The sequence below is a fragment of the Anomalospiza imberbis genome, chromosome 27, assembly GCF_031753505.1.
Source record: "Anomalospiza imberbis isolate Cuckoo-Finch-1a 21T00152 chromosome 27, ASM3175350v1, whole genome shotgun sequence".
In the NCBI taxonomy this organism is placed as follows: domain Eukaryota; kingdom Metazoa; phylum Chordata; class Aves; order Passeriformes; family Viduidae; genus Anomalospiza; species Anomalospiza imberbis.
In genome coordinates this window covers 4755480-4782532 of record NC_089707.1, presented here as the reverse complement: position 1 = coordinate 4782532, position 27053 = coordinate 4755480, and the positions used below count along the sequence as shown (strand labels likewise).

At 56.4% G+C, this 27053-nt stretch overlaps 4 protein-coding genes across 8 annotated transcripts in view; 2 read left to right on the top strand and 2 right to left on the bottom strand.

Annotated features, from left to right (window-relative positions):
• Positions 1–555: 555 nt before the first annotated feature.
• UBA52 (ubiquitin A-52 residue ribosomal protein fusion product 1) lies at positions 556–1973 on the bottom strand. 3 transcript variants are annotated; one of them, XM_068174260.1, is made up of 5 exons: positions 1965–1973; positions 1167–1285; positions 1001–1087; positions 794–896; positions 556–696 (listed from the first exon to the last, which is right to left on the bottom strand). In XM_068174260.1, exons 2-5 carry the CDS (start codon positions 1267–1269, stop codon positions 603–605), a joined length of 387 nt encoding a protein of 128 aa, XP_068030361.1. In that variant the 5' UTR covers positions 1270–1285; positions 1965–1973; the 3' UTR covers positions 556–602. The 3 variants fall into 3 exon arrangements, with proteins under 3 accessions (XP_068030361.1, XP_068030359.1, XP_068030360.1); XM_068174258.1 differs by lacking the exon at positions 1965–1973 and adding an exon at positions 1663–1691; XM_068174259.1 differs by lacking the exon at positions 1965–1973 and adding an exon at positions 1654–1675.
• A 1247-nt stretch (positions 1974–3220) lies between these two features.
• On the bottom strand, positions 3221–5553 carry KXD1 (KxDL motif containing 1). The gene is made up of 5 exons (XM_068174257.1): positions 5417–5553; positions 5012–5112; positions 4764–4916; positions 4299–4345; positions 3221–3687 (listed from the first exon to the last, which is right to left on the bottom strand). The coding sequence occupies exons 2-5, from the start codon at positions 5104–5106 to the stop codon at positions 3452–3454; spliced, it is 531 nt and encodes a 176-aa protein (XP_068030358.1). The 5' UTR covers positions 5107–5112; positions 5417–5553; the 3' UTR covers positions 3221–3451.
• On the top strand, positions 5493–11292 carry FKBP8 (FKBP prolyl isomerase 8). 2 transcript variants are annotated; one of them, XM_068174256.1, is made up of 9 exons: positions 5493–5616; positions 6121–6408; positions 6563–6732; positions 6994–7082; positions 7337–7554; positions 7629–7801; positions 7886–7963; positions 9903–10031; positions 10459–11292. In XM_068174256.1, the coding sequence occupies exons 2-9, from the start codon at positions 6135–6137 to the stop codon at positions 10543–10545; spliced, it is 1218 nt and encodes a 405-aa protein (XP_068030357.1). In that variant the 5' UTR covers positions 5493–5616; positions 6121–6134; the 3' UTR covers positions 10546–11292. The 2 variants fall into 2 exon arrangements, with proteins under 2 accessions (XP_068030357.1, XP_068030356.1); XM_068174255.1 differs by lacking the exon at positions 5493–5616 and adding an exon at positions 5801–5824.
• A 1514-nt stretch (positions 11293–12806) lies between these two features.
• The window catches only part of ELL (elongation factor for RNA polymerase II), a 49559-nt gene continuing 35312 nt past the window's right edge, over positions 12807–27053 (top strand). Inside the window, exon 1 of one of the 2 annotated variants that reach the window (XM_068173859.1) lies at positions 12807–12994. In XM_068173859.1, the coding sequence (XP_068029960.1) occupies positions 12860–12994 (135 nt within the window). In that variant the 5' untranslated portion in view covers positions 12807–12859. Of the gene's footprint in view, positions 12995–13802; positions 14266–27053 lie in introns of those variants that run through there. The other variant, XM_068173860.1, reaches the window with a different exon arrangement.

The following is a 27053-nucleotide window of genomic DNA, read 5'->3' as shown; positions in this document are numbered from 1 at the left end:
CAACAGGGGGTCGCGGTGCCGGTCCCTGGACACGCGGCCGGGGGCTCCCGGTGCGTTTGCAGCGTTAACAGGGAGAGCCCAGGACCGAGCCGCTCCCATGCACGCCTGGCTGGGGGTCCCTGTGTGCATTGTGTGCACGTGGCCGGGGGTCCCGGGGGTCCCAGAGGGGTCCCGGTGTCCATCCACACCCTGCAGTAGTGACCAGAGGGCTCCCAGGGCATGAGCATGGCATGCAGGGGGTCCTGGTGACAGTCACCCCCCGTGGCTGGGGCTGCACGAACAGGGGGGTTTGTGTGTAGTGCTGGTGCTGGTGCAGTCCCTGGCCGGGTCCCAGTGTCCATCTGTTGTGTGCACAGGGCCGGGGGTCCCCATGGGTGGGCAGGGGGGGTCCCGGTGATGGCCCAGCCCGTGCACACATTGCTACAGGCACTGCCCACCAGCACCACCACCTCCGCCCCTCCCCGTTCCCCCCACCCTCCTATGCTGCTCCAGCACAGCCCCCCAACATTTACCAAAAACCACAATTCGGGTAAAAAAACCACCAGAAAACGGGGCTGAGCGTTGCAATACTTTATTAGCCAGTGCAGGCAGGGCTGGAGGCTCTACTTGACCTTCTTCTTGGGGCGCAGGTTGTTGGTGTGCCCGCACTTCTTCTTGCGGCAGTTGACGGCGCGGGGGTGCAGGCGGGCGTAGCACCTGGGGGGGACAGGTCAGCAGAGCCCCGTGTCCCTGGGGAGGGGCTCTGGGAGCAGGGGGGGCTGCAGGAAGGGGACGAGGGGACACAGGGACGTACTTGCGGCAGATCATCTTGTCGCAGTTGTACTTCTGGGCCAGCTGGCGCAGGGAGGGTTCGATGATTCCCCCTCGCAGGCGCAGCACCAGGTGCAGGGTGGACTCTGCAAGGAGAGGTCGGTGTCACACCGGGGGGAAAAGGAGCAGCTGGCACCTCAAAAACGCGCCGCCCCCCCCAAAAAAAAAAACCCCGGGGTCCGGGGAGCACCTTTCTGGATGTTGTAGTCTGCGAGGGTGCGGCCATCCTCCAGCTGCTTCCCCGCGAAGATGAGGCGCTGCTGGTCGGGGGGGATCCCTGCGGGACACAATCACCGTGCTGGGGACACCGGGGGACCCCCGCGGGGCCACGCCGCGACTCCCGGCCCCGCCAGTACCTTCCTTGTCCTGGATCTTGGCTTTCACGTTCTCGATGGTGTCATTGGGCTCCACCTCGAGGGTGATGGTTTTGCCCGTGAGGGTCTTCACGAAGATCTGCATCTTGGCACCTTCTCGCCTGCGGGAGCGGCGGCCGCGTCACCCCGGGCCGGCCCCGTTGTCGCCGCGTCCCGCCCCCGACAGGGCCCCGCCGCTCCCCGGCCCCTCAAACCCTCTCAAAGCCCCGTTCCCGAGCACCCCTCCCGGGATCCAGCCCCGCTCTCCCGGGATCCAGCCCCGCTCTCCCGGGATCCAGCCCCTATCCCGGGTTTCGGGGCCCTCCCGCGGGATCCAGCCCCGTCCCCGGGGACGCAGGGCCCCTCCCGGGGTTCCAGCCCCCACTCCGGGATCCAGCCCCCGCTCCCCGGGTCCCAAGCCCCGCTCCCGGATTCCAGTCCCCCTCCCGGGATGCAGGGCCCCCACCCCGGGCCCGCTCCGGTCCCGCACCGCGCGCACCCGCGGCCTCGCTGCTGAAGGAAAGGGAGGCGGGACCGGAACCGCGGCTGCGTCACCTCCGGCGGGGACACCGGCACCGCCCCGCGACGGCCCCGGTACCGCCCCGGCACCGCCCCGCGACGGCCCCGGTACCGCCCCGGCACCGCCCCGCGACGGCCGCGTCACTGCCGGGGTGACACCGGCACCGCCCCAGCGCTGCCGGGGTGACACCGGCACCGCCCCGGCGCTGCCGGGGTGACACCGGCACCGCCCCGCGACAGCCCCGGCACCACCCGTTACAGCCCTGTCACCGCCGTGCTGACACCGGCACCGCGGGACAGGGCGCGGGAGGGTCTGCACGGACCTGGGACTGACCAACCCTGACCACATGGCCCCAGGACCGACCCCCTGCCCGCAGCCCCTGGGGCTGACCCCCCAAAACCGGACACTGCCCGCAGCCCCTGGGGCTGACCCCCAAGGCTGACCCCCCCAAACCGGACACTGCCCGCAGCCCCTGGGGCTGACCCCCCCAAACCGGACACTGCCCGCAGCCCCTGGGGCTGACCCCCCCAAACCGGACACTGCCCGCAGCCCCTGGGGCTGACCCCCCCAAACCGGACACTGCCCGCAGCCCCTGGGGCTGACCCCCCAAAACCGGACACTGCCCGCAGCCCCTGGGGCTGACCCCCCAAACCGGACACTGCCCACAACCCCTGGGGCTGACCCCCCCAAACCGGACACTGCCCGCAGCCCCTGGGGCTGACCCCCCAAACCGGACACTGCCCGCAGCCCCTGGGGCTGACCCCCCCAAACCGGACACTGCCCGCAGCCCCTGGGGCTGACCCCCCCAAACCGGACACTGCCCGCAGCCCCTGGGGCTGACCCCCCCAAACCGGACACTGCCCGCAGCCCCTGGGGCTGACCCCCCCAAACCGGACACTGCCCGCAGCCCCTGGGGCTGACCCCCCCAAACCGGACACTGCCCGCAGCCCCTGGGACTGGCCCACACTGACCCCATGGCCACAGGACTGGACCCACAACCAGCCCCCAGTGCCAGGACCACGGCCACACTGACCCCATGGATCCCAGGCCGGCCCCACAGCCCCAGAACCATCCCCATGCTGGCTCCACAAGCCTATGATGGGTCCCACAGCTCCAGGATCAGCTGCAAAACCCAGTCCTGCAGCCCCCACTCTTCTCTCATCCCCTCCCAGGCCTTCAGGACCCCAAACCCAAGCAGTTCCTCCATCACACCACAGTGCTGGTGGAAAAGAAAGATCTGGACAGCTCCTGCTCCTGGGAAGCTGCCAGTGGAGCAACCAGCAGCACCATGGGAGTGTGAGAACCAAAGGGAAACACAGCTCTGGCTCATCCCAGCGGTGCAGAACTCAGCCAGCAAAAGTCCATCAGCAGCAGGGACAGACCCCTGGCAGAGCTGGTGGGCACACAGAGCCTCAGAGACAACAATTCTTACAAAACATAAACACCTGTGCCCCAAAAACGGCTTTTCTGCACCAAAAAAATCTACACAGATGAAGCGTAGCCGCTCTCCTGAGCGCAGGAACGAGGGAGGACAAGAGGCATTTCCAACCCAGGATTTACTGATTCCCCCTGCAGCGAGCGCTGGCTTTACACCTCAGTGGCAGTTTCCAGGCAGAAGGGCAGCACCTTCCTCCCAAAGCTTCTCCCAGCCTTCGCTTCCCTCTTCCCAAGGAAAAAAAAAACCAAAAAAACCAAACAAAAAAACCAAAAGAGCAACACACAAATATAAATACAGGATAGAAAGTTCTCCAGGGGCGGGACGTGGCTCCTAGTCCAGGCCGTTGGCCGTGTCCTCGTCTGTGAGACTCTGTCCGTTCACGGCCGGGCCGTCGTAGTGGCCTTGGGATAAATCCTCAAAATCCTGGCTGGTGGTGGGGGAGATGACATCGGGGCTGGTGTCACAGGACTCCGTGCTCTGCTCCGAGGTAGCGATGGTGGTCGTGGTGCTCTTGGGGACGGGGTCGAAGTCGTCGTCGTCCTCCAGGATGGGGGATTCGTGGATGTCTGAGAGGAAAGAGGGAGGTGTTGGGGTGGTGGATAGTTCCCCAATTGTGCTTGTATAGCAGGGATTAAAAAAAAAAAATCCAGCGAATCACCAGCGTGTAAATTGGTGGTTGTTTGCAATTTCTTGCAACTGGATTTAAGGGAATTAAGGAGTTTTTTGGACTTTTAGGGAAGCAGCCACGGGCCAGCACATGGACTTCTCATTCCTGAGGGATGTCTTATGTGTTCTTAGGAACAGAGACTCTTCCCACAGGAGGAAAACTGAGCATGGAGTTCCAAGACAAGGGGAATGGCTTCCCACTGCCAGAGGGCAGGGATGGATGGGATATAGGGAAGGAATTGTTCCCTGGGAGGGTGGGCAGGCCCTGGCACAGGGTGCCCAGAGCAGCTGTGGCTTGATCCCTGGATCCAGCAGCTGGATCCCTGGATCCTGGAGCGGCTGCCCCTGCATCCCTGAAGTGTCCAAGGCCAGGCTGGACAGGGCTTGGGGCAGCCTGGGACAGTGGATGGTGTCCCTGCCATGGCAGGGGTGGCACCGGATGGGCTTTAAGGTCCCTCCCAGCCCAAACCATTCCACGACTCCGTGAATCCGCGCGTCAGGAATCACTCACTGCTGAAAGCCTCTGGGTACTGCTTTGCCAACTTCCCCTTGAGCGTCCTGGGGAGGAGAGAACAATCCGAGTCCGTGGGGAGCTGAGGGAGCCGGAGCTGAGCTGCCCCACAGCTCCCTCGGGCCTCCAGCACCGTGGGCAACGCAAACAAATCCCGAGGCTGAGGGATTCCCACCCCAAACCCCCAGAACACCCCATCCCACCCTTCCCAGCACACGGCGTGCTTCTGAATCCCACATTTTGTGACCGCCCCGAGCAGCTCCCAAGGCAGCAGAGCCCATCCCATCCCACCCAGAGCAGGATCATGGAAACCCAAAGCTCCAGCCTCCACGTGTCACTCGCTCACATGTTTTCCCTTGCCCAAGAGATTTTCCTTCTCATAGCCCCCCAGACTCCAACCTGTGCCCCGCTCTAACACCAGCCCCTCAAGGCCACCTCCCGGGCCGTTCCCACCCCGTTTCCCACCGGATCCTCCGGAAGATGCTGTCCAGGTCCTTCTTCATCTCCACCAGGGTCCTGGTGTGGTGCACGAAGCGCTCGCTCATCTGCTGCATGCGCACACTGGACAGGTTGTTGAAGTTGAGCAGCATCTCGTTGGTCTTCTCAAACCGATCCAACCTGCGCGGGGGCAGCAGAGGGAGCTCGGCAAAGATCCCGGGAGGCTCCCGGTGCCGGTACCGGGTTTCCCACCGGCTGCTCCCCCCGGGACTCACATGTTTTTCTGGGCTAGGATGATGGCGTTGACGTCCTCGACGTTGACCATGCCCAGCACCCTCCCGCAGAACACCTGCGAGGCCGTGGGCTCCATCGTGGCCTGCGGGACCAGCGGGACCGGCTCAGCCGGGGGGACCGGAGCCCCCCGCGCTTCCCGCACCGGTAACGGAGACGCCCCCCTTCCCCTCCGCGATAGCGGGACCCACTCCGCCCTGCCATGCACCCAGTACCGGGTACCCCGCCGCCGTGCCCCCTCCCGGGGCGGCCCCACACGCCGGTAACGGGGCGTCCCGTGGCCGCCCGCCGCCCCCGGTAGCGCCGCCAGTCCCGGGTTCCCACGGGGACACGGGGGCCTGAGCCCCCACTGGTGTCCCCGGGGCCTCCTACCAGCAATGCCCGCGCACCTGCGGGAGCCCGTCCCGCCGCTTCACATGACGGGAGCGGGAGCGGTACCGGGGGCGGCACCGGCGGCCGCTCCGCGCCGCTTCCGGGTGTGCAGTCACGTGGGGTTCGACCCCGCGGCGTCACCGCGCCGAGCCGGAAGTCCCGGAGAGCGGCCGGGCGGGAGGGTCGCGACCCCCGCGGGCATCAGGGAGCCTCTCCGGTACCGGTGCCGAGCCCCCGGCCCCGCTGCCCGCCGCGCTAGGGCGGCCGCGCTGGTGGCGGCCCCTTTAAGGCGTCGGGGGGGAGGGGGGGCGCCGCGGGCGCGCGGCTGACGAGCGTGCTCCTCGCCCAATGGCGTCGCGCGGTGGGCGGAGCCGGACCAATAGGAGCGGGGGGGCGGGGCCTGCGCCCGCGCGTTCGCGGGCCAGGTGGGAGCGGCGGGGGGCGCGCGGCGGTCACGTGGGGCGGGCGGGGGGCGCGGGGCCGCCCCCCCCCACGGTACCGGGCCGGGACCGGGACCCCCCCGATCCCACCGGGACAGATCCCCCCCCATCCCAGCGAGCCCGAGCCCCCGCCAGGCCCGATCCTTCCCCGGCGCTCCGGAGTCTCCGCTGTCCCGTTGCGCATCCCCCGCCCCCGGAGGGTCCCGGGGGTGTCTCCGGGCTGGCGGAGCGTCTCTGCCGGTAAGAGCAGGCTCGATCCCCGTCCTCTCTCCCCGTTCCAGGTTGCTCCGCCGCCATGGCGTCCAGCGGGGAGGAACCGAGGAGCGGCTCCCCGGGCCGGGCGGGCACCGGCACCGAACCGGCGGCGGACGCGGCTCAGCTGGACACGGCGGAGGATTTCGAGGTCCTGGAAGAGGAGGAGGGGGAGGAGGACGAGGATGACCTGAGCGAGCTGCCCCCGCTGGAGGACGTGGGGCGGCCGCCGGCCCCGCCGCGGGAGGACGCGCAGCCCCCGGAGCAGGGCGCGGGGGACGCGGCCGAGGAGCCCGAGGAGTGGCTCGATGTTTTGGGTGAGAGCAGAGGGTGCTCGGTTCCGGGCTCTCTCGGGCTTCCCCGGGGCAGCAGGTGCCACGAAGGCCGGGCAGGAGCCGCAGAAGGGTGGGGGCAGTCGGGCTTTTCCCTCCCCACCGTGTCGCGATGTGCCTCCGGTTTTGCCGTGCCCAGGGAATGGTTTGCTCAAGAAGAAGACGCTGGTGCCAGGCCAGGGTGTGGACAGCCGTCCCCAAAAGGGCCAGGACGTGACAATCCGCCTGAAGGCCACGCTGGAGGATGGCACCGTGGTGGAAGAGGACTCTGCCCTCACCTTCACGCTGGGGGACTGCGACGTCCTGCAGGTGAGCACGGGGTGGAAGCTCACCTGGGAGCAGGACCTCACCTCAGGGGCCACAGGGAGGGTTGGGGTCGGTGACATCCCTTTTGTGGACCTAAGTGGCCCCTCTGCCCTTTCTCGTGCTCCCTCCTCATGATGTTGGCCGAGTTAGAGGGGGTTTGGAGCCACCTGGTCTTGTGGAAGATGTAAAAGTCCAACCACGGCAGGAGGTTGGAACTGGAGAACCTTTACAATCTGTTCCATGGTGCCACGTTGTCCCCTGCAGGCTCTGGACCTGTGTGTGCAGCTCCTGGAGATGGGCGAGACGGCTTTGATCGTGTCAGAAGCCAAGTACTGCTACGGAGCTCAGGGCAGGTGAGAGCTGGCAGCACGTCAGGTGGAGCAGGGTGGTCCCAAACAGGGCTGGGGAAGCCGTGCCCCGCTCACCTGGTGACAGCCCAGCTGTCCAACCCCTGCTTCCTCATGAGCAGCGTGTCCTACCTCGAGTGGAACGATCCACATCTTTCCCTGCCCCGGGAATCTCCCCTGGCTCGGATTTCTGAGCCGCGGTGCTAAATCCATACGGCCCAGCATCTGAGAGGTGACAGTGGTCCCCTGGCTTTGTGCAGGAGCCCTGACATCCCCCCCAACGCGTCCCTCACGCTGGAGGTGGAGCTGCTGGCGGCTCGGGACGCGCCGGACCTGGAGCTGCTCAGCGGGAAGGAGAAGATCCAGCTGGCCAACCGCAAGCGGGAGCGCGGCAACTTCTTCTACCAGCAGGCAGATTACGTGCTGGCCATCAACTCCTACGACATCGCCCTCAGGATTGCGGGCTCCAGCTCCAAAGGTAGCTTGTCCCCACCGGGAGAGGGTCACCTGGGCTCCTGGCCCTGCTGTAACCTGGCCTCGGGGTGTGTGCAGTGGATTTCAGCCCGGACGAGGAGGCCGAGCTGCTGGATGTGAAGGTGAAGTGTCTCAACAACCTGGCGGCCTCGCAGCTGAAGTTGGACCATTTCAAGGCAGCTCTCAAGTCCTGTAACCTCGTGCTGGAGCACCAGCCGGGGAACATCAAGGCTCTCTTCCGAAAGGGGAAGGTGAGGAGGGGGCCCTTCTCCGCGGCGTGGCGGGGGGCTGAGGGACAGCCCTCAGCCCTGCTCCATCCGTGTGTCACCCTGCAGGTGCTGGCTCAGCAGGGAGAATACAGAGAGGCCATTCCCATCCTGAAGGCAGCGTTGAAGCTGGAGCCTTCAAACAAGGTAGGCTGGAGGTGCTGTGCTGCCTGTGATCCGCCTGAGCTGCGGAGTCTCCTGCATGCTGCTTCTTCTCTCTTGTCTGTGTCCCTACAAACCTCAGTGTTGCCCCTGGGAGGCTGAGACTCGCTGGAGCTGTCCCCAGCTCCGTGAAGGGAGGCTGGGAATAGCCCCCAGAGCCTGGGGAATGATGCATCACGTGGAGCGTGGCCGGGCTGGTCTCCAACCTTATCTCCATGTTGCGAGGTTCCCTGTTGACCTTTGGTCCTGACGGTGACAGGACTCCCTGCCAGCCCATCCGTGCTGCAGCCATGCCGTGGGGAGGGTCCAGGCTGCTCCAGGTTCCCCAGGTGGCTCGGGCAGTTTGTGCTGTGGTTGGGGGAAGTGGAGCAGAGCTGAGTCCCCACAAACTCGCTGAGCAGCCCCGAGAGTGAATCACCGGGTGCTGGGAGCAGCCAGACCTGGGTCCAGCGCCCGGGCAGGGCGAGCTCTGGGTCAGGAATTTCCTGTCAGTTAATGATCAGCTGCAGGACTGGAGCCTCGGGAGAAATCAAAAACCAGTGCCAGGAAATGACCCCAGCAGGAGCGAGACTGGGAGGAGACAGGGAGGTGTTGCCTGCACAGGGTCGTCCTGGGGGTCTTGGCTCTCCAGATGGATCTCGTCTGGATCTCTTGTGTCCATTTCTTTCATGGGACTTCCACCAGACCACCAGGATCTGTGTCACCATCCAGTCCCTGAAGGTCACGGGTGAGATGTGGCACAAGCAGGTGCTTGGTGGCCCCACAGCACCTTCAGGGGTGGTCTGAGCACCCTTGGAAGGGTGAGCAGGACCCCAAACCCTTCCTTTCCCATCAAGGTCAGGGTGGAGAGGGAGCAGCACTGGGAACCATTCCCCTGGCACGTCCCTGGGCAGGGCGGCTGCTCCCCAGTTCCGATGGAGCTTTTAATTGGAGAGGGCTGGAAAATCCAAATGCCCGGCAGTGACGTGTCCAGTGAAACCACAAGTACAGCAAATTACTGCCCTCCCCGGCTGCTGCCCGGGCTCCAGTCGCGGCGTGGGTGACTCAGGGGCCACGGCTACCGGTGCTGAAAACACTCCAGAAATGCTGGGCTCCACCTGCCTCCCGCGAGGCCGTCACAGACATCCCTTCTCCTGACCCCTTGGAAGCGTTCTGGGGGCAGCGTGGGATGCCGCTTGGTGTCTGACACTGATGTGACAGCCTCGGGGAGCTCTGAGCAGGAGCGTTCTGTCCTCCAGACATCCAAGTTTTCGTGTTGGAGGCAGCTTTTCCCAGCGTGGCACGGGCTGGCAGAGCCGCTGATCTCGGGATGTGTCCCCCAGCAGAGGGCACAGCGTGGCTGTGCCACCAGGGCCACCACAACGTCCTTCTGCCACCCTGCCCTGCTCAGCCCCGAGGTGCTTCCTGCTGCTTTTGGGGAGCCTGTGGGCCCCACGCAGGACTCGGAGCCTTTTCCTGCCCCAGCAGGGCAGGTGTGGACACGCTGCGGGTCTTGCTGCAATCCTACTTCACACCAGGCTGAGTTTTAAGCCCGCTTTCCCAGCCTGCTTCCAGACGGAAGGTGGGAGAGCTGGTGCATGTCTGTCCTCAAGGCAGACACTTTCCTGTCTCGATTAAAAGATAAAATCCCTTTCCTGATGTCTGGCATCAGCCCTGGGCTCTGCTCCCTGCTGCCAGGCAGGGAGTGGCTTGAGCAGCCAAAAAGGACAGAGGAGCACTGGACCCACAGAGTGTCCCCTGGTGCAGCCCCGTGGCACTGGGACATGGGGCAGGATGAGGCCTCATCACCCCCTCAGCTGTTTCTGAGCTCTTCCACGACGTTCCTGCACATCCCAGGGGTGGTGGAACGTGCTGTGGGTGACAGGTCCCCTCCCTGGCCGGCAGGGATGGTGCAGGGCTGATAAGACCACTCTGTCCTCCCCAGACCATCCACGCTGAGCTCTCCAAGCTGGTGAAGAAGCACGCGGACCAGAGGAACGTGGAGACGGAGATGTACAGGAAGATGCTCGGGAATCCCAGCACCCCCAGGAAGTGCAAAGACAAACTGCCCTGGGTAAGGCCTCTCGGGCGTGGCCGAGTGGGTGGGGGTCCACAGGGGGTGTGCCAGTGTCCCCCAGGTCCCGCAGGAGGGACGCAGCCCTGCTGCTAAGCAGGATGTGCTCGGGCTGTGTCAGGACAGCGATCCTGCTGGGAGCAGGGGGCCGTGCTCCTGGAGCCGTGCCCGGAAAACATCACTGATAACAGCCTGTGCTCCTGGCTGTGTCTGCCGGATCCCAGCCATGCCAGCTGCAGGCTCTGGACTTTGCTCCCAGCTGCCCGTTGGGAAGCGCTGTCAGCTGGCGGCACACGCTGTCCCCGCGGGCAGAGCCGGCGCAGCACTGCCTTTTTGGGATGCCCTGTCCAGGAGGCAGGGCAGGCAGGGTGGCACGTGTCCCCTGCCACGGGCACAGCCCCTCACGTCCCCGTGCTCTGCTCCGCAGTCCATCCCCTGGAAGTGGCTCTTCGGCGCGACAGCCATCGCGCTCGGCGGCGTGGCCTTGTCCGTGGTCATCGCGGCCAGGAACTGAGGGTGGCCCCGGGGTGGCCCCTTGGCACAGGACCACGCCGGGTCCTGCCTCTCTCTGCCGAGGGGCTCCCCCGAGGCTCTGCCACCCCTTCCCGCGGACTCGCAGCTCCAGGAGCGCGGGTGCTTTCTCTGCCGGAGGTGCCGGATCTCTCTCCCGACGTTCCCCACATCCCTCCTGGCACGGGCGGGTGCAGCTGTGGGCAGGGAGCCGCCGGCAGAGCGGGGACCCCCGAGCAGCCTCCCTGCAATCAGGGGCTCAGCCCCCAGCCCCGAGGGTGTCGGGGGCTGCGGGAGGTGCCTCGCACCGGTACGTCCTGGCCGTGCCCATCCCGGGTGTTGTGGTCCTGCTGCCAGGACAGGATGGGCAGGGGGAGGAGGCATGGAGAAGGAAGCGATGTGGATGTGCCCAGGCGCAGATGCAGTGACATTCCCTGATTCCTGGGGGGCTGCCAGGGACTCAGCCTTCCTGGAGGCACCCGCTGCCCTCCTCTGCACATCCCTGGAGCGTGCAATGTCCAAAGGAAGCCAAAGAAACCCGTGGTGGGCGGGATGGAGGAGGGGAGCGGTGGAGACCCCCTGTCCTGGCTGTCTTCCTGTGGGTCCAAGCTTGTCGGGGGTCCCTCCCTGCCCTGCAGCCCCCCCAGCGCCTGCCGCTGCCCAGCCTCAGCTCTGCTCATGGGGGGGTTGTAGCACTGTCCTTGCACCCCAAACTGACTGTGAACTTCCCGAATAAAGGACAATTCCTTCACATTCGGGCCTGTTTATTGCCACACGTGGGGACACATAGAGTCTGCAGGGAGGGGCAATGCTCAGGGGGGAGCCTGGGACAGCAAAATCGGTCCTGGAGGAAGCCTGGAACCTTCAGGCTCTACCTGGGGATCAGGGGATCCATGCTGGGGTGCTCATGACTGGGGAGGTCTGCGGGGTTGGGGGGTTCATGCCTGGGGGATTCACACCTGGGAGAGTACAGGGGGTGCCCACCACGGAGAGTCATGCCCGGGGGGTCCAGAGGGTTCATGGCTGGGGGATTCACACCCGGGGATTTCATGCCAGGGGGGTCCAGAGGGTTGATGGCTGGGGGGCTCACACCCGGGGATTTCATGCCAGGGGGGTCCAGAGGGTTCATGGCTGGGGGGCTCACACCCGGGGATTTCATGCCAGGGGGGTCCAGAGGGTTCATGGCTGGGGGGCTCACACCCGGGGATTTCATGCCGGGGAGGGGGTCCAGAGGGTTCATGGCTGGGGGGCTCACACCCCGGGATTTTATGTCTGGGGGGTCCAGAGGGTTCATGGCTGGGGGGCTCACACCCGGGGATTTCATGCCGGAGGGGGGTCCAGAGGGTTGATGGCTGGGGGGCTCACACCCGGGGATTTCATGCCAGGGGTGTCCAGAGGGTTGATGGCTGGGGGGCTCACACCCGGGGATTTCATGCCAGGGGGGTCCAGAGGGTTCATGGCTGGGGGGCTCACACCCGGGGATTTCATGCCAGGGGGGTCCAGAGGGTTGATGGCTGGGGGGCTCACACCCGGGGATTTCATGCCAGGGGGGTCCAGAGGGTTCATGGCTGGGGGGCTCACACCCGGGGATTTCATGCCGGAGGGGGGTCCAGAGGGTTCATGGCTGGGGGGCTCACACCCGGGCATTTCATGCCAGGGGTGTCCAGAGGGTTGATGGCTGGGGGGCTCACACCTGGGGATTTCATGCCAGGGGGGTCCAGAGGGTTCATGGCTGGGGGGCTCACACCCGGGGATTTCATGCCCGGAGGGTCCAGAGGGTTGATGGCTGGGGGGCTCACACCCGGGGATTTCATGCCAGGGGTGTCCAGAGGGTTCATGGCTGGGGGGCTCACACCCGGGGATTTCATGCCAGGGGGGTCCAGAGGGTTGATGGCTGGGGGGCTCACACCCGGGGATTTCATGCCCAGGGGTTGCAGGGAGTTCACAGCCGAGGTTAAGTGCCCGGGGTGGGTCAGGGGGTTCATTCCCGGGGTTCACGCCGGGGGGTTCCCCCACCCGCCGCCCCCTCCCGCTGCGCTCCCGCTGCGCTCCCCGGCTGCACCAAACCACCCTCCCCAGCATGCCCCGCGCCCGCATTTACATATCCCCGCCTCTCCCTCCCTATGGGCCAATCCGGCGCGGCGCCCGGCATCACCCAGCCAATCGGCGCGCCCGCTGCCCACCTCCTCGCCCCAGCAACAGGCGCTCCGCGTGGGCGTGGCCGGCGGAGCGGCGCATCATGAATAATTCATAAGGCGGGGCGTGCCGGCGGCGGGCGGCCCCGGCGGCCCAGGCGCGGAGGGGGAGACGGTCCCAAGATGGCGGCGCTGCAGGCGGAGCGCGGGTACGGGCTGTCCTGCGGCCGCCTCGGCCGCGGCACCCGCGTCTCCGTCTTCCACGTCAAGCTCACGGAGAGCGCCCTACGCGCCTTCGAGAGCTACCAGGCCTGTAAGGTACGGGGCTGGCGGGCGTGGGGCGGCGGGCACGGCCCCGTCGAGGGCGAGCGGGCGGCCGCCACGAGGCCCCCGGACGGAGCCCTGAGGGCGGCACCGGCGGGGATGTGAGGGGAGGTGAGAGGAGGGGAGCTCCTCGTCAAGTGGGTGTGCGGCCTGGGGCGGGGGGACTCCCGGCCGGGGGGCTGAGGGGGTGCGGAGGCTCCCGGCCCCCCCCCCCCCCTTCGGTCCGTGAGTGACCGGGGAACCGGGAATGGGGGGGGGGGCGATCCCGGTGCCAGGTGCCTGAGGGACACCGGAGGGGACTCGCGGTGCCCCTCCCCGTAACGCCCCGGTGCACCCCGGTGTGTGCCTCGTCCCCGGTAGTGTTTGCGTGGTCCCTCTGGGCCCCCCGGTGGGTGACCGGGGAGGGGTCGTGATCCTCCGCGAAGTGCCCGAGGGACACCGGGCGGTGTCGGTGCTTTCCCCCCCCCCCGGGCCCGGTGATTGCTGGGGGGAACCCCGTGTGCCACCACCCCGGTGGGTGAGCGGGGACCCCCGGTGTGCCCCCCCACACCCCGGGTGGGTGACAGGGGCCCCGCGGTCTCGGTGCGGGGGTGGGCGCTCGGTGCCCCCCCATCCTCCCGGGAGGTGGCGAGAAGCTGCCGTCAGTCCCCGTAAGTGTCTGGGGAGGGGGGCGAAGGGACGTCGGTGCCCCCCCGTTTCCCCGGTGAACGTGACGTGGGTTTCCAAAGCCGGGGGGGGGCGGCGGGTCCATCCCCGGTGCTGCCATCCCGGACTGTGGGGGGGTCCCTCCGTCGCTGTCCCCTCCCCGGGACACCCGGTTGTTCATCCCCCGCCGGCTCGGTGCTCCCCTCCCGGGAGTGGGGGGGAGGCACGTTCAGACTGTATTTTGAAATTTCCAGATTGTCTTTTCCGTGCCGTTTCCTTGAAATGCATCCAGAGAGCTTATTAGTCATGTAAATAGAGAATAATGGCAAAGCTCGGCAGCTGGTGTTGGGATGGACCGGAGAGGGGTTCAAAACTGTCATTTTTTTAGTGTAATTTTATTTTTATTTTATTTTTTTCTTTCCGCCTCTGATCCTGCGACGAGCATTTCTGTCTCCTCACCTTGCTGGGGGAAGCTGGGAGCCTAAACCCGTTTGTCATTAGGAGCGTCCTGCCTGCCAGCTTCTGTAGGATAAACCATATGTTGTCACAACACTATTTTTAATGTAGGGTGTTGGTTACATCACATCACTGAATTGGGCAATCTCTGTATGAGGACGAAGGTAATGACTGTACCAGGGTTTATCAACTTATATTTTAATGAGTGTTTATCAGCATTATGAGAAGTCAGGAGGAATAAATGACTTGGGTAGACTGAATTATTACCTTTTTTCACTCTGAAAAATGAAACAAATATTCGAAATAATTCTTTCCTATATATTGGGAAAACCTTTTATTTTGGGGGAGGGAGAGTGGGAAGACTACAGGCAGCTGCATTAAATATTTTGGGAAGCTATTCTGAGTCCATGTCACACATGAATAGTGGTGTTTATTTTCTAAATGAAGTCTGGGCTCAGGATTGTTTGGTGGCCAATGGCCACTAATGAACTTTGCTTCCTTCACCGCCACCCAAAAGAGAAATAGTCAGAGGCTCCTGGTGATTAACTGGGCAGGAAGGGATAAGGGCAGAAGAGCTGCTTGTTTGTGTAGTGAATAACGCAACAATTAGTGGGCTATTAAACACATATGCTCATTCTGCATGGGTTCTATAAACAGTTTCCCCAGCTTGTTGAATGTCTCTGCTTCCTCGGAAGCGCTGGGCCCGGCCCTGCCAGGAACCACCTCCAACACACCTTTGCAGCTTCTGTTTGTCCAGTCCAGCTCCGCTTTAATTTTGGGCTGCAGTAGTTAAATGGAAAAAATTTGCTCAGGCTCCTTCTGCTCGGTTTGGTTTGAAACGTGGTGGAACTGACGGCAGCGTTGTGTAATATGGATAATGGCCTGGAATCCAATCCTGCTCTTTGTGTTACCTGGAGTCCAACATGTGCAGTCTGACCTGTTTCGGGCACCGGGGTAGCACGTCCGTGCGATTCCTGCGACAAGGCTCTGTCCCTCTGCCAGAACGGGCAGGGAAATGTCTTCAGTTCCTTGGTTGAGTTTGTTCTTGGTCTAATAATAATGTATTGGGATTACATAATCCAAAAATGATCACCCAGCTGGGCGAGCTGCCATTTGTTTGGAGTGTCCCTGGTGCCAGAGCAGTTGCAGGCTTGGTGTGGAGCTGCACCATGTGTGGATCAGGCAGCAGGGCTGTGGAGAAACAGATATTTGTCTTGTTGGGCCTCTGCTGAGCTGTGCTCTTGCGTTTCTGCTGAATTGTCTGCGTCCTAAGGAAGAAAATGGTCAGGGATCAAAGTTCTAGATGGGGTTTAGAGCAGCCTGGTCCAGTGGAAGGTGTCCCTGCTCATGAAAGGGGTTGAAACAGGTTGAGCTTTAAGGTTCCTCCCAGCCCAAACCATTCTGTGATTCTGAGATATTGATCCCCAACTCTTATGTTCCAGCAAGCTGTTCCTGTATCATGTACAGAGGACATGGAGCTGCTGCTGAGGAGCTCCAGCTCACGGGGCTGCTGCCTTCTGATCCTGGGATGGGTTTCTTTGGTAGTTCACCTGAAAGAAATAGGAGCCTTAAAAAGAAAATTAGCACTGGCTTCACAGGGGACGCAGCGAGATGTCACCCAACTGCTCCTTGTGAAACTTGCTGCCCCTGAAACTGTTTCCCCACAGTTGTGAAACTGAGAGCTCTGACTACTGAGCTGGGAGGGCTGAGCAGTGGGAAGTGTGTCCCGAGTTGGTTTGTCCACTGATGAAATGGAGCCAGTCTGGTGTGCTCACCTAAAACAACTCTGGGTTTTCCAGGGAATGTAATTGTAGAGCAGCCTGCAGTTTGCTGCCTTCCTTTTGGGGGTGTGTACGTGGTTAGGCATTCCCACTCCCCCCAAAAAGGCAGGGCATGGCCAAGGCCGGGTTGGATGGGGCTTGGAGCAACCTGATCTGGGAGAAAGTGTGCCCTGCCTGTGGCAAGGGGGTGGAGCTGGATGGTCTTCAAGGTCTTTCCAACCCAAACCATTCTGGGATTAGATGATTCTATGACTTTTCCCATCACTTCTTGTGTGCCCCCAACTTTGTTCCTGTCCCTTGTCAAGGTACAAGGGAACTCCTCATGTCTCTGCCTTGCTTTCCTCTTTCATTCCTATCCTTGGTGAGGAGGTATTTTACCATCCTCACCTAATACCCTTAGTTATCATTCATCTTTTATTTTTCACATCTGTTTTTTGAGCAGCATCCTGGGTAAGTCCCCATCTTCCTGCCTGATTCAGATGCCACATGGCAAACCTGAGGGTCCCTTGGCAGTAGCTCTGTCTCCCTTGTGGTGAAGGTGCTGATCTTCACCTAAACAGTGTTAGGGCTGTTCCTGGAACCCTTACCTGGGAATTTCCCGACTTCCACGTATTTCTATAAACCTCTCTCTGTGGTTGAGGGCTGGTTGTTTGATTTCAGGCAACGTGATGCAGTTGCACACCTTTCCCTGTCACTTTATATGTTGACCTAACCATGGCTGAACTCTGCTCCTGGTCCTGCCTTGCCTGGTGGTTTTAGGAGGGTTTAAAGAAGGTTGTAGCATCCCTTGGTGATGGAGCTGAGCAGCTCGTCCTGCTCCCGTTGTCCCTCTGTGCCCCTGCTACCCCAGAGTGTTTTGAACTGCAGCCACCGGTTGATTCACTGGTGAACTTTGGCAGATGCACAAATATTTATTGGGGACTAAGCTGAGATAACCAAAGCATGTTGTCCCTGTGCTCACCCAGCTGAATTTTGGGACTGTGGTCTGATAGATGTGGCTTCCCAAATCATCTTCCCCATGCTGCTCGAAAACCAACCGTGAGAGAAACAATCCCTTGGAAATGAGGGTTAACCCGACCCCTTGGAGTTGCTATTTATTGAAATAACTTTCCAGCCTTGGCTTTTGGAGCAGGTTGTGGAGATTCCTTCATCTTGCTACGTTCAAAGCATGAAACACAAAATGAAGGCTGTGCTGTCATTACAGGGTCTTTAGGGTAATGCTTATTCATGCTGACTTGAGAATTGAAAGCTGCTTGCAGGTGTCAGGAGGAGAAGAACAATCCGGCTTTCGAATCAAAATTCATTGAATTATCTCAAAGCTTTTTGCATCATTCCTCCTTCCCCGTAACCTGTTTTTTCCTGTCCTATTAATTCACTGATGCTGTAGTCCGTCAAAATTGAGGCTCTTACGACATCGGGAACATGAGTCGGTGACATGACTGAATGAATCACAGGAGGCTGGAGAGGAAGCTCATCGCACACGTACGGCTCATCAGCAAAAATGGGACAGGATCTGCAGAACACCCTGAACTGCTCAACTCCTGCTCAGTGTTCTTCACGTTGACCTGAATGTGGCACCTCCCATTGGAAGGAAGGGGACAAAGAGACTCTGAACATTGTGCACGAGGAATGTTTTGGCCCGTGGCAGTTTCCTTTCAATTATTTAGGGAAGCTTTTTCTCTCAACCATATAGCATTTGGATCTGCTCAAATTATAGATTCATCTCTATAGTTTTCAAACGGCATTGGAAGGAATTGTCTGTAATTTACATCTAAAGTGACATACAGTTGCTATGGGATTTGGTGGCACATTATAAACCCATTATGTTTTGTTTTTTTTATATTGGTGGTAGCAGACTAAAGAACTAGGTCTAATTGGTGATGTGCCAAGAGAAAATAGAAAGTTTGTGACAGAATCCTTGTGACTGATGGGACTTTCTTTTTTTTTGATCAAACGTGATCTGCTTTTTATCAGCAAAAAGCATACCCTACCATTAATTGGAGAGGTTGAATTTGAATTAATAATTTTTGCTCTCTGGCAATACAGGGGGAAGCAAGCTAGAAGATTAACCCTTTATGTTATTTATATGGGGCTAGGTTGTTCTTTTTTTTTAATTCAAGAAGGATATTTCATCAGTTGTATCAATGGCAGCTGGATGTGGTGATTGTGTTCCTTACCCAGCAAAATTAAACCCTTTCTCTTTTTCAGCATATTCTGATTTCTTACTCCACTTAAACAGCAGAAAGGAAAGCTATTATAATATCTTTTTAACTCCTGCCTAAGCATAGAAGTCTCTTCAGAACAATGTGTCTCCCAAGGACCCTGGAGTGGCTGCTGCTGGTCAGCTCAGAGTGCTCCTCCAACATCAGGGCTTTTCTGAACCCGTGTGAAGTGCTCTGTCCTGTTCAGTTGGTTTTTGTCCTGGTGCAGCTTGGCACAGGGCTGGTGGCTGTCGAAACAGTTCCCGTGCGTCGTGCGGGCTCTGTTGGGACAGCAGCAGTGCCTTTATCGCTGCCGAGGGAGGGAGGTTTTGTTGGAGGGAGCATTTGAGGTCTCCTTGGTAAATGGAGGTGTTATCTCCCGAACGATTTGCACGTTTCAGACCATTTAAACTCTGCCTGTAACTTGTAAGCAGAAACTTGTGAAGCGTCTCCAAATCCCTGGTGTTTGTGCATGTTGAAAAATGGGAAGGGACAGACTGCGTGCGTCACTCCTGTACTAATTTGTGCCAGCTAATCCATGGGAGAAGAATACATTTTGGCTGACTTAGTGGTTTTGCTGCTAATGCACAGGAGAATGCATTTGAATGGATGGAGTGGCTGCACGGGTTTCGGTAGACTTTGAAGGGATACCCCATGTCTGGGATCCTGTGCTGGATACCCTCACTTGGGATCGCAGTCGTGTCATATCCCGGATTTGTTTGGATTTTGGGGAAGGAGAAGTTGGGAGGGAGGGGAAAGCGGTCCTCACTTGGCATCATAACATCAGCAAGGCTGGGATTGAGTTACCTCTGAATAATTAAGGTTAATGCTGTTTCTGGAGGAACCATTATCTGCAGTGAACTTAATGCTCATGAAAAGACATGCTGATAACCTGAACTATGCTAATATTTCCAGGGTGGATACAGAGGAGGCATCACCAAAACTGGGCTTTGGTGTTCAACGTGCCTTAGCTTGACCTAGATGAATTATCCAGGAAAGGAGCTTGGATTTGGTGATAAGAGTTTTCTGTAGTAGCTCATGTGTTACTTAGAAACATCCCACGTACATAAGGCAACTTTTGCACACCCTGGTAATCTGGTATTGCCTTCTGACTGGGGATTTTGGTGGGGTTTGGGTATTTTTCCAAGCCTTTATATATTAAAGAGAGTGCAAAACCCTTCAGCAGTCGGTTTGCTGAGTGGTATGTGTATCCCTGCTGCAGTGGGAGAGCAGACTTCCCAAAATCCAATCCTTTTTGCATTACAGTCTAGAAAAAACATAGCTCTGTGCACTTGGTCTCTCCTTTCTTTACATTGGACTAGTGCCTTTTTCTAATTTAAAGAAACCAGCATTTGTTTAACTCAAAAAGAGGTCAGCACTGGTGAGCAGGGCTTGACTGAGCTGCCCACCTCCACCCTCCTGGAGTCTTCCCTGGTCTGGTGCAGTCTGATCGTGGTTAACCCTCTGTGCAGGCTTTTATGCAGGAGAGAACACTTCAGTGCAAATTCTTGTGGAAAGCTGAGATATTTTTCCTTTTGGGCTCCATTCTGTGCTGTTGGGTTTAACAGTAGACACAGACTTAGGCCTTGAGGTTTGTGTCCACACGTGATGCAGTTCAGCAGGTACCACAAAACTTCCTGTGAGCAGCCAATTGCCTAAATCTTTGTAGTATTTAGATTTCATCAGCACAAACATCCTCTTGGCTACTTGGCTCTGTATTTTGAGCACATATGAGTTCAGCCATGCTTTGATAAGGGTAGCCATGTGGCAGCCGGGGCAGGTTCGTATGGGATCAGTGATGGGGAGACAGGAACAGGTCTGGAAGGACTGGGTCTGCCCCAGCCCTGGAAGTGTCCAAGGCCAACTTAGAGCAACCTGGGATAGGGGAAGGTGTCCCTGCTTGTAATGTGGGGTGGAATAAACTGGTTTTAGTGATTTTTTTCCTAACCCAAACCATTCTGTGATTCTATGATTCTGTATGACAGTTTAAGCTGATTGTTGTTATTTAGCAAGAGCAGATGTGTGTTACTTAAAATCCTAACAAAAATCCCAGCAGGACGGAAGAAACTCCGGCTCAATCCATATCACTGTGCCCACAGGATCCATATTTTCTACAGCTGAGGTGGAAGAACTAATTTAATCTTCCTTCTATATTCCTCCCCACTGAGGCCCATTCTGCGATGGGCTGCAATCAGTGTGTTGTGTGCCAGTTGTGGTTATTTGAATCATATTTCCACATTTCAGTGTCTAGACTTTATGTTTGTGTGAGTTTTGTTGTACCTTTCCAGCTCCGGCGCTGATTTCAGTTGGTTTTGGCTCCTGGTTTCTATGAGAAAATCAAACGGGCTGTGTTTCTGCCTTTCCCAGTCCCCAAAAAAGAAGGGAACAAGGGAATGGGCAGAACTTGGTTTTATAAGCTCCTTTGCCACCCTTTTTCTGTCTTTTGAGAAAATCTGTGTGTGGATGAGCAGGGTTCTGCCATTTGGTGACCAGCAGGTGAGAGCAAGGACAAACCCCTGATGGCTGCAGATAAATCTCTGCCTGCTTCTTGCACTGAGAGAAATGTGCTGTGAAAAAAGGGATGATCTTGATACAGGCCAACAAGGCTGGGGAAAAAAGTAACTGTGCAGACATTTTTAGTAAAAAACAACTTTATAATCCACAGAAGGAGAGCATTTATTGAAAATTAAGCAGCTTTTTAATTGCCTGTGTGCACTGGGCTCTGTTTTTTGCCAGCACTTGTGAATATTGAGGATGATGGATGTGGCTGTGTTTGTTTAGTGAATAGGAGGGTTGGTCTGTTTGTGATGCTCAGAGAAATTGATAATGACACCAAACCTGGATAACATGGACCTCACTGTGACCAGAAGGTAGAACTGGCTTCAGAAATGTTGACAGTAATACTGACTTGTGCAGAAAACAGCGTGGAACCCTGAGCCAGGGCTGTTTTCTGTGCTCCTGGTATATAATAAAGTGTATTATGGCTAAATCAGTGAAAGGAAATAATGTTCCCAGCTCCTTGTTAACCTGTAAAGCTTGCTGCCATCAAATATGAAAGGCTTAAGTGCAGTTGAATAGCAAGAAAAATCAGAATTTTTCAGAGGGAATGCAGAGAATAAAAGCTGTGGTTCCACCTTGTCTCTGCACCCCTGCTTGCATGTCAGGCTCCCTCTGCTCCCCCGGTGTTCGAGGTGGCCCAGGGTGCTGCCAAAGCCGTGGCTTTACTCTTCCAGGGAGCTGAGCAGTGTAAATTCTTCCATTCCTTCCCCATCCAGGATTCAGTGGATGCTTTTCGGAGCCCGGCATGGGCGGAGTAGCAAGGAAGCAAATTTTTCCACCCTGCCTGAGCTTGGGCAAGCAGAAATTGTGCCTTGGAAGCCATATAAGGCCAGCGAGCCGGCTCTGGCTGGGCTCACCTTGCCACTAGGATGCTGGGGAAGGGAGCAGCCCTCGCTCCCAGGGAGAGTTTCGGGGCCTTTGAAGTGCTCCCTGTGCGTCTGCCACTTGCCAGAGGGACGGTGTGGCCGCCCTGATTAGGTGACAGCAGCTCATTAACTCCCTGACTTTGTGGGGCTCCAGCAGCCGGCCCCAAACGGAGGCGGAAATTCGTGATTCAGAGTGAAACTGCTGTAAAAGACGGAGCTGGGAAGGTCGGAGCCTCTGTCACAGGGTGTCTTCATTTCCTTCAGCAGCGTCTGAGGCAGATCCTGCTGACTGCAGACAGTGCTGAGCAGGACTTTGGTCTGAAACGAGAGTTCCTGTGGCATTAAAATAGATTTTTGAAAAGCCTGGCAGCACCTGTTCCCCCCTTCCAGGGATGTTCAGCCCTCAGAGCTGCTGGAGCCCCAATCGTGACCTCTGCTTCTGCTTCTCGCAGAATTAAGAACAACTTCTGCTCCCATAAATAGTCCCTTAAGAAGTGCGTAGGAGCTCTGTGACCAATTTCTTTTGAAAAGTGCTTTCGGTGACACCCGTGGCTGTGACCTTGCTCGCTGTTCCCACCCCGTGTCCTTGCAGGGCAGCTGTGTTTTGATGGGAGCCTGGTGGTCCTGGCCACAAGCTCTGCTTCCTTCTCTCGTTTAATCAGCACTAAAAAGAACCTTTGGTTATCTGTGTGTTTTGTGGGAAGCTGCTGCTGCTTTTCCTGCTGCAAATCCCAAATGCTCCCTGCCTCGTTGAGGTCTTCATTCCCTAATGCCACTGGGGTGGCTAAGCATCTGAAAGCTCCCGTGTTCCTGACACATGTCGCAGCTCCCAATCCTTGTTTTTATTCCAGAAATAAAGTGTGGTTTTCCAGAGGAGAATGATGCAGCCGAGCGAGTGCATTGTCACAAACCAGTTCTCCCAGCCTGGAGTTGTGGAGAGTCCCAAAACACCCAGCTCCGCTCAGGAAGCGGCTTCGTGTTTAATCTTTGCCAATGTGGAAATGGGAAGAGGGAGGCAGTAATGGATAAAGTAAAACATATTTAACATTTAGGGGCGTAAATGGGATATCTTGGATCTGTTTGGAGCAGGCGCTGGGGTTGACGTGGAACGTGGTGGTGATTAAAACCAACAGCAAACATTTTTCTGCTCGTGAATTACGGACTTTGTTCTTAATGCATTAAAATCCAGAGCACTTTGGGGTTTCTTAACGTGAAGGGGGAGAAGAAATAGATTTATTACCTGGAAGGTTTGATGTTATAGTTCCAGGCATGTTTCCACAACCTTCCTGCAACCATTTGGAACTGTACCTAATGTGGGTGCTGCTTGCATTGGGCTGCAAGTTTGAGCTCTCTCATACAATTAAAGCCATTTAACTGCATCTAAAGACGTTTTACTTGTCATTAAGACTAAATTTACTGATGCTGACAGCAGGAAGAAACACATTTACCCTAACTCAGATGGGCTAAGAGAGCAAAACGTTCCAGCTAACTATGACTTGCCTGGATTGTTAAATTTAGACCAAAAATTCTGGTCAGACAATTAAGTGCCGGCTCAGTGGCCACACCACTTCTTTTGCATGTGTGAATTGGCTGAGCTGCCTCTGCCAGGCAAGAGAGATTCTCTGTCTGAATGTCTGAATTCTCTGAGGGTTTTCGGGCTCAGACCTGGGGAGTCTTTTCGTGGCACTGTGGTTGCTCCCTGTTTGGTCAGCAGCCCTGGTATGTTTTTCCTCTTCTTATCTGAAAATTTTTCATGTTTATTTTTGGAATTCGTTGTAACCTGAACTTTCTCAGGTGTCCTTGCGGAGAGCAAAGAAACATCTGACTTATTTTTTAGGTAGATTTTTGCCAGTTGAGAAGAGTGTGTTCTTTCTTTTACTGTTTGTCACTTTATTTTTGGAGCAGGTTTGTTACTGACCAGCCTGGCAGTGCAAATACAGAGGTAGCTGAAACAGTGCAGGTTCTGTGCTTCTTGCTGAAGTAAAGGCAGCACCTAATTTAACTTCTTCAGGCAACTGCCTTCACTTTTCTCCTGGAGAAAGCATCCCTGGAAGCTGGAGGAGGCTGTTAGCAGAGGGTATGTAATACAAAGTTCTATCATGGTAGGAAATCTAGAGAGGTTCTCTTGCTCAGTATTTTCAGCTGGATTTTTTTCAGGCAGCTTCCCTCAGTGATAGGGAAAAAAAAACCTGGAATATTTGAGTGCTTTATTGCTTTCTCCCCTGTGGAGATGGTAGGAAGTTTGGGTGACACCCCTGCTGAATTCCGAGCGTCTGTCAGGTTTGTGATCCCACTGTCCTGGTTGGCACTGGAGCCCCTCTGTTTGCCTGGGGGCCAAAAGAATCTGTGTCTGAGCATCTTGCTTTAGCTTTTGAGGTTGCTCTGGCCCTTGTGGTGTTGCTGGTCAGATTTCTCTGGGATTCCTTCAGGATCCAGGCTCTGACTTTGGTTTATCGGAGCCTCTTCCAGCAGCGCTGTCTGTGACTCCGTGAGGAACATCTGAAGATCATCTTCAGCAGAACTTTCTCAGACTAGTAATTACTCTTCCCTCTGAGTGTCACTAGGATATAGCTGGGCACAAGGAAAACAGAACTGGTCCAGGCTTGTTTTCCTGGGCTCAGCAGTGTGAGGTGAGATTTGTTCCGGGATGGTTGAACGGGTTCGTCAATCTGATCTCTCAATTGTCTTTCTATATTTTTCTCTTGCAAGAAAAAGGAGTGAAGCCCTGTGGAAGATAAGGATCATTCTGATGTTTCAGCAGCTCATTTAAGCCACCTTATGAGCACATAGTCAAGTGAATCAGCCCTGGTGTCTTAATATGTCCTAAAATAAATTGCACTTTCGTAAGCAAATTTGGTGGGTTTGAACTGCTGTATTTTCATTAAAAGATTGCAGTGGAGAAAATGCTCTTTAAAATTCAGCCTCGGGGTTGTGTTGTTCATTAACTGATAGTCACTCCTGTTTACCTTGTGTGATAAGTCCCACGTTAAGAATGGCCAGCAGTGCTGATGCCGTCACAGTTGCCCTTCAGAGAGAATTGCTCTTTTTTTTTTTTTTTTATGGCTCGCTTTACGAACAGGTGGGAGTTTTTTTGGAACTCAAATAAATGCAAACAGCCACGACGACGTACCTCTCCTAATCATGGAAAACCACTTGTTTGTTTTGTTTGGTTTTTGGTTTTTTTTCTTGTCCCCCTGTTCTTAGCAGCTTGGTAACGCTGTTGGTGGTACAAAGGTCATTTAAAAATTTGACATGTCAGCCCAGCAACATACTGCTCCTTAATGAGGCTTAAAACCAGCGTGGAGCTGCCTGGTGGAAATAAATTTGGAGCTGCAGAATAGAGGGAGACATGTGAACAGCTTACTGGGATGGGATCACCTGGCTTTCCTTGCACCAGCCCCCCCTCCCCGGATCTCTGCTGGGTACTTGCAGTTCTCTTGCATAAAGGGGTTTAATTTTTCCTCTTGTTATTCAAATGAGCCCAGGTGTTTGACAGCACACTTGTGTTCTCAGAAGAAAAGCAACGAAAATACCTCCTGAAATCCAGGCACGATGTTTTAAAAATGATTCTTTCCTGTGTTTGAGGTTTTCTCTCCTGCTCAACTTGGCCTCCTGCTGCCCCATTGAGGAGGTCCTGCATCACCTCTGACTTCATCCCCACCTGGCTGAAGCCCTCCTGTCCCTCCTGCTCCCCAGGATGTCACTTGCCACTGAACCCGAGCTCTTGAACCTCCCTGTTCTCCGTGACGCTCCCTCAGTCCTTTGAATGTCTGAAGGCTTTTCCTCTAATCCTGTTCCCCAGCACTACTGGAATTTCTGCACCTTCAGCCTCGCCTCAGTCTTTTCAGCTCTTTGACTGTTCTCCAGTGAAAACTAGGTCAGAAACAACTGTCAGCTTCTGATATTTCACTACTCCTGTTTTATAAGTTGTAACCCAGTGTTGCTGTGTTTAATCGCTTGTTTTAATTTTCACGTATTAAGTGTCTCAGCTGGCTCTGCATGAGCAGCCTGACACAGTAAAACTGCTCCAAATAACATCTTGGCTGTAAAAGCCATGTTACCTTGACTGGGGCTGAAAAGGTGAATTACCTTTTTTCGTTACATATAATGCTGGAGATGCCAAACTGACAGATTTTTCCACCAGCTCTCTCTTAAGTGTACATTTGCTGGCAATTTTGGAACTGTACTTAGCCAGCTTCTCTTTGTGCCTGTGTGGCTTTTTAACCTGATGGGTGAAAGAAAAACAGCTTAAAAACAATAATAATTGGAAACCCAGAGGTTGATGAAGATCACAGCAATGCAGGTATATTGGAAGGCATTTAAGATATTTATTTTTAACTGAGCTGTAGCTGACTGGACCCATTCAGTGTTTTTATAAAACTATTATTGGAATGGTACTTGCAGTCTGAGCTGAGGTGCCTCAGTGTTCAGTGAAATCCACCTGGTGTAATTCAAGAGTATCCTTCTTCCTTTCTCTTAGGCAGACTTGGAGCCAGCCAGTGTTAGAATACTTGGGCATTCCAGCATAAATGGGATTTAAATGAATCCTTACTTTTCAGTCTAACTTAAAGGTTGTGGTTTTAAAACTGTGCCTGAGCTGTTGTCTCTGAAAAGTTTATTCCAAGTTGTTTATTAAGCTGTTCTTAATACACTTTAATTTTCTTCTTTCATGTGTCTCCTGCTGCTCTGTAGTTGTTTTCAAGGATCCCCATCCAGGCACAGGGGGGGATTGTTGGGGTGTCTGTGCATGGTCAGGAGCTGGAGATTTTGATATTCCTTGTGAGGAATCCCTTCCAACTCAAGGTGTTCAGTGATCCCATGATTTTCCTGGGATTTGAGGATCCCTGGTTTGCAGGTACCAGTTTGACCCAGCTCTTGCTTTCCATTTGGGAAACATCACCTGTGTTTGACAGGTGGGGGAGTTTGAACCAGGGGTGAAATGCTTTATTTAAGGAAAACTTCTGGAGGGGCCAGTGGAACAAATCCCAGCCCTAAATGTGGTTCTGTAGTCACTTCCCATCACTTGTGTGGCCGTCAGCCTCGGATGGAGGAGCTTGGGTGTCTTAATCAGTTCTGGAAGCTTTATTTATCCATGATGGGGATGAGGGGGAGTTAAGATGTGCTATCGTGACACACTTTTCTGTATTAATTTGGGAAACATTTTCTTCTGGCAGTTGGGCGTTTTGTACAGCGAAGAAAGCAAAATACTTGTAGTAGATACATTTGATACAGCTGGTCCTGGAAAAGCTTTTACTTATTTTACCCTCTGAGCCCCAAAACTGTATTGCTGCATTGCTTCAGAAAGGCTAAAATCAGGGAAAAGTGCCATCTCCAAGAGGAGCCAAGTGATTTCCATGATGGAAGTTTGTTTTTCTTGTAATTTCCACAAGGCTTTTGGGGTTGTTGCAGAGGTGGCTGCATCTCCAGCACCTCAAAATCAGCAAACTTCCCCCTTCTGCCAGAGACAGCACAGAAGGCTTCATTCAAGGTGTCTTGTTCGACAGGAATGACTCTTAAAATATTAATCTGAGAACATCTAACCCCC

Excerpts from the sequence above, each read along its gene's own strand:
- UBA52 (XM_068174260.1), bottom strand. The coding sequence starts at position 1,269 with ATGCAGATCTTCGTGAAGACCCTCACGGGCAAAACCATCACCCTCGAG. Across the intron at positions 1,088-1,166 it reads CAAGATCCAGGACAAGGAAG|GGATCCCCCCCGACCAGCAG; the intron begins GTACTGGCGGGG and ends TGTGTCCCGCAG. Across the intron at positions 897-1,000 it reads AGACTACAACATCCAGAAAG|AGTCCACCCTGCACCTGGTG; the intron begins GTGCTCCCCGGA and ends CTCTCCTTGCAG.
- FKBP8 (XM_068174256.1), top strand. The coding sequence starts at position 6,135 with ATGGCGTCCAGCGGGGAGGAACCGAGGAGCGGCTCCCCGGGCCGGGCG. Across the intron at positions 6,733-6,993 it reads GGGACTGCGACGTCCTGCAG|GCTCTGGACCTGTGTGTGCA; the intron begins GTGAGCACGGGG and ends TGTCCCCTGCAG. Across the intron at positions 7,555-7,628 it reads TGCGGGCTCCAGCTCCAAAG|TGGATTTCAGCCCGGACGAG; the intron begins GTAGCTTGTCCC and ends GGGTGTGTGCAG.
- KXD1 (XM_068174257.1), bottom strand. The coding sequence starts at position 5,106 with ATGGAGCCCACGGCCTCGCAGGTGTTCTGCGGGAGGGTGCTGGGCATG. Across the intron at positions 4,346-4,763 it reads AGCATCTTCCGGAGGATCCG|GACGCTCAAGGGGAAGTTGG; the intron begins GTGGGAAACGGG and ends TCTCCTCCCCAG. Across the intron at positions 3,688-4,298 it reads GTACCCAGAGGCTTTCAGCA|ACATCCACGAATCCCCCATC; the intron begins GTGAGTGATTCC and ends CTTTCCTCTCAG.